The sequence below is a fragment of the Mytilus californianus genome, unplaced genomic scaffold, assembly GCF_021869535.1.
Source record: "Mytilus californianus isolate M0D057914Y unplaced genomic scaffold, xbMytCali1.0.p SCAF_2, whole genome shotgun sequence".
NCBI classification, from domain to species: Eukaryota; Metazoa; Mollusca; class Bivalvia; order Mytilida; family Mytilidae; genus Mytilus; species Mytilus californianus.
In genome coordinates this window covers 64225437-64241807 of record NW_026262668.1, presented here as the reverse complement: position 1 = coordinate 64241807, position 16371 = coordinate 64225437, and the positions used below count along the sequence as shown (strand labels likewise).

Sequence of the window (16371 nt, the reverse complement as noted above, 5' to 3'; positions counted from 1 at the left end):
CCTCGCGCAGAACGCGAAACAGTGAAAATTTCGAAATTCACAATATTTCAGGGACGATTAAAACTGTCCATTTAGAAATCAGCTGACCATGTGATTTGAACCTTGACCCACAGTAGTTCGCTCGTATCATCAGATTTTGTCAGCTATTAAAATGAATACTTCGCCGTGTGCGTCTGTTTTACTGTCTTTTCTGTAGACAATTTACCTTTAGAATCTCTTCGTATTCATATGGAAAGAAAACCAGCAGACACATAGCTTTTTCAAGATACTTTGAGAAGACAGGAACACAACTGGAAATAACCGTTCTCGTTTTCTTACTGCACAACAAAACAGGTACTATTGATAATTTAATCAGGTGGAATAACTCCCCCTACTTAATCAGAAATTCTTTTCTTGAAAACTTCAGACCCTTTAGGAACAAGAAATGTGCTTTGAAACTCAATGCTGTTCTTTATTCCCCCCTTATTTTCAATGGAAACAAACTTTTTTACTCCACTTTTGAAAATTTATTTTTACTTTAAAATATTAAGAATACAACAATTTATACAATTTATTGAAAAAAAACATGCTCCCTTCACAAAAGATGAATAGTTGGCGCCTAAACTCGTCCGAGTTGAACAACAACACATAGAACCTACATACTAATAAAGCTTCAATGATCGAGTGTCTAGCCTGTGTTATGTAACTAAAGCGTGAATGTGAAGCCCATACACGATGCATAATGTATAAATGTATCTAGATAGATAGATAGATGCCATTGATATACAGTAAGATAAATGTATTTGATATATTTTCTGTTATCAAAATAGTGTGTCTGATAACAATGGCTATCAATTTGTAAATTCCTATCAGTAAGATAATTTGGGTGCAATTTAAAGGTCGAGGATTATCTCCCAAATGGATTATAATTCCTTAAATGCGATATAATTTTACTGAATTTTACTGTGCAATTTTTTTTCTTTTAGTCAAGAAAAATATTGGAAAGTGTAAATAATTACATACAAGGCAACAACTTTTGGTTGGTAACTTTTTTGAATACTGGATTGTTTATGTTTGATGCCTAGGAATATGCAGATTTTCAGAGGAATCAATCCAGCAACTTATTCATTTTCTGGAAAAGTCGACCCAAAAGTTGCTACTATTGACCTAAACAAATGCACTTTTCAATAATTTTGATAAATTCAAAAATCCAGATTTTTTGCACTGAAAATGTATATCCGATTTGGGCTCTAATATCCCAAATGGATTATTATGACCCATTTGGGAGATACTCCTTAACCTGTTTAGCAAAACCTAAATCAGTACGAGTGGACATTATAGCTCCGTATCTATCGCATAAAGTAAATTCAAAGAACAAAATTGTGATGGAAATTCATCTCAACAGTTCGTTCTTTTGTTTTGTCTTATTTTCTTTAGAATTGTACAGAAATTTCGGGGTCTAGTTATGTCAACGTATATTTGTTCCACCTAACATAAGTTCGACTGGAAACTATGCTATAAACAATGCCATAATATCTGTTTCTGTTTAAACAAATATTCTATACATTTTTCTTCCATTAGGAATAAATACTGTTCCAGTGGAGATAATATTACAGCATATTTCTTCTACTTGGAACTCACATTTTTATTATGAAGGAACGTATATTTCATGACAGTTATACACAGGCACTTGCAAACATGAGTGTTGGATATATTGACAGACATTTACTTAAAACCACAAACCAGAATAATGTCACGCAAGAAATTTTGCTTGAGTATACTAGTCTAAGTACTCGACGGAGAACACTCGACCTGCCGAGTGTGATACAAACATTTAAAAACTGTACTTTTTAGACTAATATGATATAATAACGAATAATTACACCTTGTATAATCTGTCAACGTTTTGAGACGAAATATTATCGAATGTTTAACTTGGGCAAGTAGTTGTGATGTTCGGTATAACTAAACAGATATACCATGTTCCGGTGAGGTTTGTGCGTAAAATACCATACCCTAGCAGCTCAGGAAATGTGACATTCTCTCGACTGGTATTTTTCGCAAATACCCCTCCGGAAACGATGTATATCATATAATCTTCATTAAACAATAAATTGGCTTAGTCATATGTCCGAGGGTTGCTGGTTTTGGCATGATAGCAACGCACGAAGTCGACGACCATTTGCTTAAGTCAATATTAAAACATTGTATTATTCGTCACAAATTATAATATAATCATAGAGACTCATAAAAATGCAATGATTCAACGTTTGCTTGACATACCGATATTTGTTAATAAGAATAATAGGTTGTATGATATACGCAAGCGAGACGGCAACAATATAATAAGCTCTAAATAGGCCCGAGCAAAACGGTTGAATAAACGTAAAAGAGCCTATATCAAAGATCTGCCATTGACATCCAATTTAGAAAGGAACAAAACCAGTAAGATAATGTACATGCTTCCTTTAGTATTCAGTTTTTTTCAGTGAAGACCTAGTAGTTTGAATACTAATTTTTGCTCAAATGTTGTCAGCTCAAATCTTGCCACCCACCAACCCTAGCCTTACACCTTCAATATTGCCATGACAAGGGCAATCCGGTAAAAAAAAAGACTATTAATTATAGTTCTATCCGTATACGTGGTTGTCGTTACAGGCCCGACTATTAATCTTCGTCGGTAGGGGACTTTAGGTTTGCACTCTGTCTGTCTGTCCATCCGTCAGTCCGGCAAATCAGTTGTCCATTCTTTTTTCTTCATGCATAAAGATATTGATTTGATATTTGGTATATTGTTTTATCATGACAAGTTACAGATCTACTTAGAATTTTGTTTCGGTCTGATGATTTTGTGCAGAGTTATGGTCCTTTGACTAAGAAAATTCACTAAAATAATCAGTTTTCCGCACTTTTTTTGTCATTCTTGAAGATATTGATTTGATAATTGGTATATAGTTTTATCATGACAAGTTACAGTTCAACTTTGAATTTTGTTCCAGTCTGATGATTTTGTGCAGAGTTATGGTCCTTTGACTTAGAAAATTCACTCAAATTATCAGTTTTCCGCACTTTTTTTCGTCATGCTTGATAATATTGATTTGAAAATTGGTATATAGTTTTATCAAGAAAAGTTACAGATCGAGTTCGAATTTTGTTCCAGTCTGATGATTTTGTGCAGAGTTATGGTCCTTGGACTTGGTAAATTCACTTAAATGCAGTTTTCAAAACTTTTTTTCGTCATGCTTGAAGATTTTGACTTGATATTTGTTATATAATAGTTTACACCATGACAAGTTATAGATCAAGTTAGAATTTTGTTCCAATACAATGATTTTTTAACCGGTAGGGGACTATGTATTGTGCCATGCAATACTCCAGAATGGTTGTTTATCTAAAATTTTATGGGGCAATGGATGTCCTCCATCGGACAATTTAATACAATATTATTACATTAAATATCCATTTACCCCTATATAACAACAGGGATTAGGTTAGCGGATGTGTAATTTTCTAATCATTGGAATTTGAACTTATTTACGTATATCCTGTCTATTTGCATTCAAATCAAAAGCTTTATTTAGAGTCGGTAAATATATACAAAAACAGCATAAGATCATCTTACATGATGCTACATGCATAAAACATATTACATGTATACATATTAAAGACATAGAATGCACAATATAGATAAACATATACATTTCTAAAAACATACATATAATGCAATCTAATTAAAATATAGAACTCTGATTTGAATCATTTCGTTACCCTCTTAAGATTAAGAGTTAAGATGGATCTGAATTTTAATCAGATTGATACATATGTCCATAGATACATGTCATACACAAGTCATTTCATTCATTTTAACGAATTCGAATTAAGCACATATAGTATATGTGTATAAAAAGCTACATTTAGCACCAAAACATTATATTTATGCACTAAGCTTAAGCAGTAAAACCCATGTGTCTTGCATTAGGCTAAAAGCATTAAAAATTAAAAAGCACAGTTCTTTTGAGTACATACAAACATTAAATGAAACCAAGATTTGTATAGTAAATAGGAATAGTTAATAGGTATACTATCCATGTCCCTATACTAAAAGTCTTAGTACTATAGTGTTGAAATATTCAAACCAGTGATCGCTACAAAGGATAATGAATTTGTAAACTATGTTGGAGACAAAATGAATTATGACAATAAAAAGAAAGAAATGAAAATCTGGGAAAAGGATACGTAACAATTTATTATGCCTCAGGTAATATAGCGCACCTTATAAGAGGTGTATTTCAAATTCTGGGTCGTTGGTGTTGACAATACCATATCTGCAAAATGTAAAACAAAAGTTCACACGCTGAAAATGTCTTGCCTGCTTTACAGATCATTATTGAATTATATACCGAAAGTCTTTAAAATAAAGGTTATTTTACAGGTAGCGCATATCTTAACATTATCAATGACCCATGAAAATTAGGTCAAGGTCAGATGAACACAAGCAGATGGGCATGTACACAGTACAATCATTCCATACAAAAAATAGAATTGACCTATTACTTATAGTATCTAATAAATGGACCGTCAAACCACGAAAAGTAAACGTTGATAAATGAGCCATGAAAATGAGGTATTAAAACTTTATGATCAGATGAACCCCATCAGACGGGCATTTACACCTTACAATCTTAAAAGGTCTATTCTTGAAGTATCTGAGATACAGACTTGACCAGTCTATTCTTGAAGTATCTGAGATACAGACTTGACCACAAAAACTTAATCCAAATCTTTGATACATGAAATGAGGTCCAGGTTAGGAAACCCCTATCTGACAAACATGTAGACACTACAATGATTCTATATACATATATATACCCACGTGCACTTGTCTCTGAAAAAAAAAAATATTCATATATACTTCTATATACATATATATATATATACCCACGTGCACTTGTCTCTGAAACAAAATATTCATATATACCTTTAATAGTTATATCAGAGATATATAATACAATATGTATTATATGTCTCTGGTTTTATACATATATGGTGAAAAATTTCAGAGACAACTCCCTCCGTATAAAGTTGTCCTATCACTCATCAGGTATCCAGGGGGGGGGGGGGGGGGGGGGTCGAGTGATTCATACGAACCCAGGCCTCTTTTTAAAAGTAATAAGCACTATTGAAGTCGACATCCTGTTTGAACTGTGACTATTAAAGTTGAGATTTTATTTGTCGCGAGTCAATGTAACCCCCCTAAAAATTTCCTAGCTACGGGCCTGCTCAATATAAGTAAGAAAATCATGTGATGAAAAACGGTTATTTTAGCAGTTGCTAAAACCTGAATATGAGGTCAGGGTGGCGTCACTAATTTTTGTATCTGTGTACAAAATCAAGTATCAAGGTCTTATACCATCTGAAATATAAAGCTTTTTACAAATCTTAGTTTGTGCCATAACACTAGCATACCTATGTTTCGTATCCTGCTAATTTGGTCACATGATGAAATCTCATGAATAAAGCATTTTGCCTTTTATTGAGCTCTCTGATTGGTCCAGAAAGAGAGGGTATTTTGATACGAATTTTCAAGATAAACTGAATAAGGAGATCGGCTATAAAAGGCCTCGACATATGAAACAATTCAATTGAGAAAACTAAAAGCCTAATTTATAACAAAACAATTCACGAAAAACAAATATGACAGACATGAACCAACGACTACCACTGAACTACAGGCTCCTGACTTGGGACAGGCACATAAAGAATGTGGTGGGGTTAAACATATTTGTGAGCACTCAACCCTCCCCCTAACCTGTCACAGTGGTTGAAGGTTTGTTACAGTCACAACAATTATGAATAAAAAATTCTTAACGTGATAAAATAATAATCTATAGTTCTGAGTTAAAAGTAGTATAAACTAAAGAAAAATATAGTGACCCACAAATGTAAATAATTGTGAAATGCACTAAAGTAACGGTTCCTGACTTGGAGCATGTATATTTTATAGTTTTTTTTGTTGTTTTTTTTTAAAGGGGGGCCAATACGCCCTCACCTGGACCCGCCCCTGGTATTATTAACTTGAGAGTTGTCTAATGGATACAGGTAACTCTTTAAGGTAGATAGGGTGTCTTCCTCCATCTTGGATTTTGAAATACCAGAAAACAATCGGTCTAGATCTTTAATAAAAGGTGCAAATTTTGAGAGTAGTAGTTAATTCATGTGTAAGAATTTTCATTTCAATATAGGAAATGACATATTTTGTCATATTTATAGTTGTATTTTACAAAAAAACAGAATACTTTTGTTTGAATCTATTTTTTCCAACTTTGCCACATAAGGGGAGGCAACTCAAATGTAAGGGCAGATAATTCAGATAAAGTTACTTTTACAATGGAATGTGTTAGGAATTTACCTATTTTATTATGTAGCAAGAAAACGGGTTCCGTGACCCCATTTTTTCTTTTTCTTATCTGAAAGCATACTATTAAAGCTATCTTCTCATATTTTATCTCAAAATTCTATGGTGTAGTTATCGTTTTATGGCAGAAAATTGGGTTTTCCATGCATAATCCATACAAAATCTGTCAATTTTGCACAACCTGTAGCGTGAAAATAAGCCCCGTGACCCATTCTTTTTATTATTTTTTTTTAAAAAGCATGATATAAACTACATTTTGGCAAATTATTAAAAAATTCTATGGATTATAATTTAGACACCCCATCTACCTTAAGCGTGTACAAAAGTGATATTCTTTTATGATATGATCTAAAAGTACTTACTGATTCAAAACTGATTACTAAGTATACTGGTTCAAAGCCAATTCCAACTATGTAACAAATGGTGGTCTTGTTCATTGATTTGCTTCCCAACTTTAATTTTCACCTATATCAATTTCGAGACAATTACATTTCATATTTGAAGTTTTGGTTTCCAACCCGAGTCAATTTCATAGAGGACCTTTCACGAGACATCGGGATTGGACCTTAATTTTTGCGGGAATTTGGGATTGGGCCTTTATTTTTGCGGAAAGTCGATATTTACACCTATCTGGACTCGGGACTCAAATTGCGATTTATTTTTTCGGGAATTCTGGATGACATCCCCTCCTACCCTTGCCCCCCCCCTTTTTCTTGATACACGAAGTTATTTTTGTCTTCAATTCATAGTTCTTCATTGAACAACTGAAGCATATTTTGAGAAAAAATAAAAACAAAAAAATTCATAACCAGACCTCATGCAATGAGTCCTGGATTATTATTTATTACGATTTTAAACTGATTGAAAAATATATACACGTGTAAGCGTACTTTCACTGTTACATAATGTATGTACGCTGATATGTACAAGCTATACAATCAGCAGACGGAACCGTTTGCTCTTGTGAACATTGAGGCATTTTATGTTGACAATCACGAAATACTACGGTTCAGCAGCTACAATAAAACTACATCCTCATGCGAAGCGCATGGACTTAAAATAGGTCATTAACCCCAAAACCAAATGACTGTGTGTATGGTTATCTGATTGTGTAGAATGTGATGTAATTATTTAAAACCATTCTTGTGTAACAGGTAAATGGAAGAATACCTTTAAATAGCTAGTGGTCAGGATTAGACGTATAAACAAACATGTCTGATTGTAAGTTAGCGCTTTAAACGACGGAGTCCGTGGTATAGATTTACAGTTGTTTTACCGTTCTACTCGGAAATTAATTCTCGAAGGCCTTTACTTTTTACATTGAAGATAGGGTGCGGAATTTAGGTCGGTTGAAGCAAGACATTTCTTTGTTAATTGTGTTTCAGTTTATGCAGAGAATATAGTTGCCCTGGATAGATTACTGTTCATAAAAGTAAGTAAACAAATATTTTTCATATATATATGGTAGAGATTAATTTTTCAACCGTGACCTGTGTGCCATGGCGGCTTTATAATGTGAAAGCAAGTGTGACCATTAATTCAATGCATGCCATATTTGACTGTTTTAAAACAAAGCACACAAATGACACAGTCATGTGCTAATATACATATTATGTAATCATCTTTTTCATTGAATTAGAATGAAAAGAGTGAAGGATCTTGGATCTCTTAAATTTCATTGAAAGTTTAAACCGATATTCTTTGGTTTCTAAGCAACACGACGCTTTAGTTCAATCGATTTTTATACTACTTACCTATTAAACGAAAGTCAACCTAAATTTTTATACATAATCGATTTAATTTTGATATGTATATACTGTAATGTGTAGTTTTTAATTTGAATTTGATATCAATAAACACTGATTGAAACATGCACAACAACACTCGCTTTTCATCCACGATCTGGTTTGTCATGTTTGTATACCTGTATATTTCTTATTGACTATCTGGATTTTTTTTTATTGAAAAATAGGGTACCAGATTGGTACCATGAAATGATATAGTTATGATTTAAATCATTAATCATAGAAGTTCGCGAGGGTCCAATATCCCCAGAACATTTTAACCTATCGTATGATATTTAATTACCGTTCAAGGGTTGAAAACTAGGATTTAATTCACTCCATAGTTCAATTTTGAACAGGAAAATACTTGTTTTGATTTAACATTATCTGCTTATTTTTTTCCTGATCTTTACACCCATATGCAGGGTCAAGGCAACACACACGTTTTATTTACACCAAAGATATAGCACATTAAATAAACAATCTTGTAAAGTACACATGTTTCTAACAAATATGAGCTAGCATGCGATCTGAATTGAGTTATGATTTTTTTTGGGGGAAAGAGATGATAAATAACAGTTATCATAATCATAAGCCACTTGCCAGGAAACGTGTACATGTAAAACACATGACATTCTTATTATTAAAGAATAGAACGTGACCACTTTTGAAGACATGAGTACCTATTACACGGGAAATTCGATTTTAAAGATCTTGACAAGGAGATATTTAAATCCGGGATGAGTTACCTCTTCAATTTTAAATGTATAATTCTAAAATGTCATGACATGTATTTTTGTTTTTTAAACACACATATTACATAGCAATATGACATCTCCTTTTAATCAGCTATTTAGTCACTTGTATACAGCTATTTAGTCACTTATATACTGCTATTCCCCTACAGACATTTGTTGTGGACTGACTCAGAATGACCAGGTGAATTCAAATTATTTGTTTCCTTCTAACACAGGGCAAAGGATAACTCTTGACTGACTAGTAGAGACATTGATCTATATGTTTTATGGAAATCGACATTTTTTTCTTCCGGATTTCACGTTTAAACGGAATTCTGCTTTTGATTAGTTATAGTCCTTTTTGATCAAGATTCTACTAAATTTTGGGTGAGTAGCAATCCTGATCGATTACTTTCGTTTTGGTATCACAAAAAACTAAAACATTTCATTCCATATTGATTAGGAATATAATTTCTGTTGTCTGCATAAATTATACTATTACGTCCTACATTATGACCTTGCATGCAGCCATGAAACTGGTAAATATTGGTGTTGTATTTAAGTGAGTCTATTCTGTTCATAATGATCAATGTTCTTAAATTCGTTCAAATATATGCAGGGTTAGCCCTCAACAGATCAATTATGAATTTAAATGGAAATTTCTCATCGTAAGATAAATATACTTTATTTATCGTTCTCCGATCATGCCGATAGGGACGTTTTCATTATTTATTATTTTCAATTATAGTGGTGATAAGTAGGTATTTTCCGAAAGGGCAGTTAATTTTTTAGAAGTTCTGGGAGAATTAGCTAGCCCTCTTTCCTTCCCAATTGGTCCTTTTTCCCTCTCTGTTCCGACTTCCGCTGTCCTATCCTGATCTATCCTATCCTCAGCTCTTCTACCGCGTCGAAATGCTTGACTCATTTTATTGGTTCTTTGTCTTTGAATCGTCTATGGTGCAGTGTGTCTCGGACACAAAATGTTAATGTCCTCTTCTAGGAGTGTGTGAATATTGATTTGCAGTAAAATTACATGTAAAAATAGCCCTTTGAGGAAGTTGGATTATACATAAATTCAACAATGCACTTGTACATAATATGAGTAGAGAGAATCGTATTTTTTAAGTGCTTAGTCCTAGTTCTGACTGGACATTTTTACTTTGATCACTTCAAACCGTATAGAGGAAGTCTTTTGTCAAAACAATTCTATGGTTCTACGACCTTTGTCATAAAACATGATAGTAATTAAAAATACCCCTTACAAAGACATTGTTTTTACTTCGTTTTTTATCGTACTCATGTGGTTATGACTTGAGAACTGGAAGTGATAGAGACATGTGGGTCTTTAGTAATTATCATGCCGGGACCATATGGTTAAGGTAAATTTTGAATGGACCAAAAGAAGGTGGGGGTCTACCGTGAATAGAAACTTATTGTAAAACAATTTTGTTCTGTGTAAAAATTGTAATATTATATTTATTCTAATTATTCCTGTATCAATGGGAACCACATTTTCACTATTATTATAATTTGTACTTGGTAGCATGACAAATTAACTCAATTCCAAACAAAGGAGTAAGGGCATTAAGGCCCGGTTTTGGCCCAAGAAAATAAAATGTTTGACAACTATACCAAATTGGCACATAATGTTAGGAAATGCATAGAGTCAAGAAATGTAAATGAAAAACATAAGATTTTTTATCTGATGACGTCACAATTAAGTCATACTATGTACCGTTTCCATGAAAATGATGAAAATACAGAATTTAAGCAGTTTTCCATTGTTATTTCCATTGTGGAGACATCGTGCGCAGCCAAGAAACAACAAAATAATTTAAGAGAAGCTTTATTATAACTATTGACATAATCTCACCAAATATAAAGTTGTTTCTTGGATGTGCACATACTTTGCCAATCTAAAATATACTTAAAAGTTGAAGAAAAACAAGGAAAATCAAGAATTTTACAAAATATAAGAATTTCGTCATGGTTTGTTACCATGGTTACTCGATCAATGTCAAATTTGTTTTTATTTTCTGAATACCTCATACCTTAGTCTAGTTAGGACAAATTTAAGAATATGTAGGATAACTTTCAAATTTGCAGTAATATTTGGGCCAAATAAGGGCCTTATTGCCCCTACTCCTTTCATAAAAGATTCCCAACTGTTGTCCGATGTTTCTATATGGAACAACTGGATTTCAAAGGATGCAATTCCAGTTTTGGTAAATTTCCTGGAAGTTTGTTATATAAACATGATAAATATAAAGTGTGAAAAGCACCAATCAACCATGTGTTGTTAGAAATAGTTGACATGGAACTAAAGAATGTGATTCCAATTTAGGTAAATTTATGGAAGTCTCTCAGAACAATATTGATTTGTAGAAGCACCTATAGCTACTAAGCAAACATACATATTGGGAATTGTCATAATAAGATTATTACCTAAACTTTGACATGGATCAATTAAATTTCAAAAGGATGTGATTCCATTTTTCGTAAACGTCCTGGAAATCTTTAAGTACATAATGATTCAGATAAGCACCTAGCAAACATATATTTTGGGAATTCTTATGACCCAAACTTTGACATGGAATAAATGAATTTCAAAAGAATGTGATTCCATTTTTGGTAAATTTCCTGGAAGTCTCTAAGTACAATAATGATTTGGAAAAGCACCTAGCAAACATATATTTTGGGAATTTTTAAGACCCAAACATTGACATAGAACAATTGAATTTCAATAGAATGTGATTCCAATGTTGGTAAATTTCCTGGAAGTCTCTGAGAATGATAAAAAATTGGAAAATCTCTTTAATACATATATTTTTGGAGGCATAATGATCACAACTTTGACATTGAGCAATTGATATTCAATAGGATTTGATTCCAATTGCGGTAAACTTCCTAGAAGTGTTCTTCCAAGCAAACATAGATTGGGAATTATAATGAAAAAAATTAAAAGGAACAAGTCAATATTAAAAGAATGTGATTCCAATTTTGGGAAATTTCCTTGAAGTCTAGCTGAACAATATATAAATTTGAATCTAGTAACCATATATATATATTGAAGCATTTATTGGTTATGACCAAAACTTTGACATGGAACAATTGAGTTTCAAAAGGGTGTGCAGTTCCAATTTTGGTAAATTTTCTTGAATTCCTCTGAACAATATATAATTTGGAAATCTAGCAACCATATATATTTTGAAACATTTATTGGTTATGACCAAAACTTTGATGTGGAACAATTGAATTTGAAAAGGTTAGCAATCCCAATTTTATTAGATCAATGGAAGTCTTAAATAATTACTATTTGGAAAATCCCTTAGCAACCATATATTTTTTTGAAACATTATGACCAAAACTTTGACACAGAACAATCAAATTTCAAAGGGATGTGATTCCAATTTTGGTAAATTTCCTTGAAGTCTCGCTGAACAATATATTAATGAGAATCTTAGGCAACCATATATATTTTAAAACATTTATTTGTTATGATAATACTTTGACACGGAACAATTGAGTTTCAAAAGAGTGTGGTTCCAATTTTGGTAAATTTCCTTGAATTCCTCTGAACAATATATAATTTGGAAATCTAGGAACCATATATATTTTGAAACATTTATTGATTATGTCCAAAACTTTGACATGGAACAATTGAGTTTCAAAAGGGTGTGGTTCCAATTTTGGTAAATTTCCTGGAAATTTCCTAGCTAACATACATTAAGGGAATCTTTATGACCTTAACTTTGACATTAAACAATTGAATTTGAAAAGGTTATCAATCCCAATTATATTAGATCAATGGAAGTCTTAGAATAATAACTATTTGGAAAATCCCCTAGCAACCATAAATTTTTTGAAACATTATGACCGAAACTGTAAAATAGAACAATCTGATTTCAAAAGGATGTGATTCCATTTTTGGTAAATTTCCTGGAAGTCTCTTAAGTACAATAATGATTTGGAAAAGCACCTAGCAAATATATATTTTGGGAATTGTTATGACCCAAACTTTGACAATTTGAACCATTGAATTTCAAAAGAATGTGATTCCATATTGGTAAATTACCTGGAAGTCTCTGACTATGTCTGAGAACAATAGTAATTGGAAAAATCTCCTAGCAACCATATATTGTCTGAGACATTATGACCACAGCTTTGACATGGAACAATTGAATTTAATAAAAAAAAAATGAAATTCCAAATTGGTCATTTTTTTTTTAAGTCTTACCAAACAATTCAAGGAAATTTACCAAAATTGGAACCACACCCTTTTGAAACTCAATTGTTACATGTCAAAGTTTTGGTCATAACCAATAAATTCTTCAATATATATATTTTGGTAAATTTCCTGGAAGTCTCTTAAGTACAATTATGATTTGGAAAAGCACCTAGCAAATATATATTTTGGGAATTGTTATGACCCAAACTTTGACAATTTGAACCATTGAATTTCAAAAGAATGTGATTCCATATTGGTAAATTACCTGGAAGTCTCTGACTATGTCTGAGAACAATAATAATTGGAAAAATCTCCTAGCAACCATATATTGTCGGACACATTATGACTACAGCTTTGACATGGAACAATTGAATTTAATAAAAAAAATTGAATTCCAAATTGGTCAATTTTTTTGAAGTCTTACCAAACAATAATAATTGGGAAATCTAGCAACCAAATATTTTTTGAAACATTAAGATCAACTTTGACATGGAACAATTGAATTTCAAAAGTATGTGGTTCCAGTTTTGGTAAATTTCCGGGAAATCTCCTAGCAAACATATATTATGGGAATCGTTATGACCTTAACTTTGACATTGAACAAATGAATTTTAAAAGGATGTGAATCCCAATTTTGTTAGATCTCCTGGAGGTCTCAGAACAATAACTATTTGGAAAATCACCTAGGAACTATATATTTTTGGTAACTTGATCCAAACTATTACAAGGAACAATTGTTTTTCAAAAGGAAAAGATTTCAACTTTGATAAATTTCTTTGAAGCCTCCTAGCAAACATCTATTTTAGGAATTGTCATGACACAATCTAGGACATGGAACAATTCAAGTTCAAAAGTATGTGACTCGTTTGAACAGTACTAATTGTCATTTGACGTTTCGAAATGTACACAACATACAGTAATTAGACCTTTTAATATTTCAGTATGTTCAATTGCTTAGAAAGATTCATCTAAAACCTAAAGTAAAATGTTCTGAGTTAAAGTGGTAAAATAATTTTATGATTCAGATGTTTAACCAAATGTTTTATTGTTTTACAGGTCTAGAATAGTTATCTGCATTCATCATGGAGACAATTCTTGGATGGATTGAAACCAGTAGTAGCTGGTTTCTTTTGGACTTTTATAAGCCAGATGAGCTCAGTAAAGAAAACCCAGGTTCATACTTTCCAAAGACTTCCGATATGTTCTTCCAATCTATTGCATTTGGCTTATTACTTATATTAGTGAGATGGATTTTGGAAAGGTAAATTTATGTTTGATGAAATATGGTTTTAGACTTGACATTAGGCAATTTGCAACAATAAATCAGACAGCCCTGTTTATTTTAGCTAAGTGATTAATTTGTCATTGTTGATGAATTGAAACTTAAAAAGCATAAAATATATAGAATAATTCTAGAAAGAAAAGATTCAACCAAACATTTATGTAACATTGTAAGATAAAAAAAAATAAGAATTTTTATATAATTGTGCAGTTGCCAAATGTTTAAATAATGCGGACATAATTACTCTAACCTTTCAGTAATGAGAAATTCTGAAATGTTTCATTATAAAATACTAAAGTATGTTCTGAAAATTTTGAAGATTTTGAAAAATTAAAAGACTTCATTTCACACAATCAGTTTGGTTTAATAGTCCTATGCCTCATCACCATAGAAACATATCCTAGTTGAGGTTTTTGTCTCGTTTCGCCGCAGTATGCGAGACATAGGTTTTACTATCTGGGGGCATAAACTATTTGTATAAAGCTTTATATTTTCAGAAGGTAGACGACCTGGATGCTTCATATCTTGTATGCAGATACCTTATGTTATAAGTTTCCGTCAATCATATGTCCATTGTCCTTGACCTCATTTTCATGGTTCAGTGACTGCTTGAAAAAAAAATTGAGTTTTTTTGTCATGAGTTAGTATGAGTAATAGGATAACTATATTTGGTATATGGGTTCCTTGTAACATCTACATGTCTGTCAGACAGAGGTCACCTGACCTCAGCCTCATTTAATTGATCTGTGATCAAGGTTAAAGTTACGTGATTAGGTCCGTTTCTCAAATACTATAAGCAGTAGGTCAACTAAATTTGGTGTATGGAATGATTGTAATGGGTACATGTCAGTCTGTCAGGTTTCATCCGTCCTTGACCTCATTTTCATGATTCATTGGTCAATGTTATTTTTTTGTGTTTTGGTCTGTTTTTCAAGTACTATAATCAATAGGTCAACTATATTTGGTGTATGGTATGATTATAAGGTGCACAAGTCTGTATTGTAGGTATCATTTGACCTTGACCTCATTTTCATGGTTCATTGGTCAATGTTAAGTTTTTTTGTGTTTTTGTCTGTTTTTCAAGTACTATAAGCAATTGGTCAACTATATTTTGTGTATGGAATGATTATAAGGTGCACAAGTCTATCTTGCAGGTATCATTTGACCTTGACCTCATTTTCATGATTCATTGATCAATGTTAAGTTTTTTTGTGTTTTTGTCTGTTTTTCAAGTACATGTATTATAAGCAATAAGTGTACTATATTTGGTGTATAGAAAGTTTGTAAGGTGTACATGTCTGTCTGGCAAGTATCATCTGACCTTGACCTCATTTTCATGGTTCATTGGTCAATGTTAAGTTTATATGTGTTTTTGTTTGTTTTTCAAGTACTTTAAGAAATAGGTCAACTATATTTGGTGTATGGAATGATTGTAAGGTGTACATGTCTGTCTGGAAGGTATCATCTGACCTTGACATCATTATTATAGTTAAATGGTCAATGTTAAGCTTTTGTGTTTTGGTCTGTTTTTCAAATACTAATAGCAATAGGTCAACTTTATTTGGTGTTTACAAAAATTGTAAGGTGTATATGTCTGTCTGACACAATTTATCTGACCTTGACCTCATTGTCATAGATTTTTAAAAATGTGAAGTTTCTGTAATGCTTTTAGTAAAACCTTTACCTTTAAGACTTTCAACATAAAATCAATGGTTAGTAAAACAGGTGAGAGTGTGCACTCTTGTTGTCAAACCTGCTTCAACCTTAATTTATATGGAGAACATAAGTACTGTGAATTATCACCAGGCCTGGCTAATTGTTTGTTTTCACATTACCTACTCTTTATTTGTCTTATTTACGGAGAACTTCTGATGCTAAATTCTGTTGCACAGATCAGTGATTTAATGTTGTCCCAGTAACATAATTTAGTAATTTTTTCTTCGGAT

The 16371-nt window shown here is 32.2% G+C and overlaps 1 protein-coding gene across 2 annotated transcripts in view; it reads left to right on the top strand.

Annotated features, from left to right (window-relative positions):
* The first annotated feature begins 7300 nt into the window (after positions 1–7300).
* The window catches only part of LOC127730228 (ceramide synthase 5-like), a 39389-nt gene continuing 30318 nt past the window's right edge, over positions 7301–16371 (top strand). Inside the window, exons 1-2 of one of the 2 annotated variants that reach the window (XM_052238520.1) lie at positions 7301–7826; positions 14200–14404. In XM_052238520.1, coding sequence (XP_052094480.1) covers positions 14226–14404 — 179 coding nt within the window. In that variant the 5' untranslated portion in view covers positions 7301–7826; positions 14200–14225. Of the gene's footprint in view, positions 7827–9171; positions 9303–14199; positions 14405–16371 lie in introns of those variants that run through there. The other variant, XM_052238521.1, reaches the window with a different exon arrangement.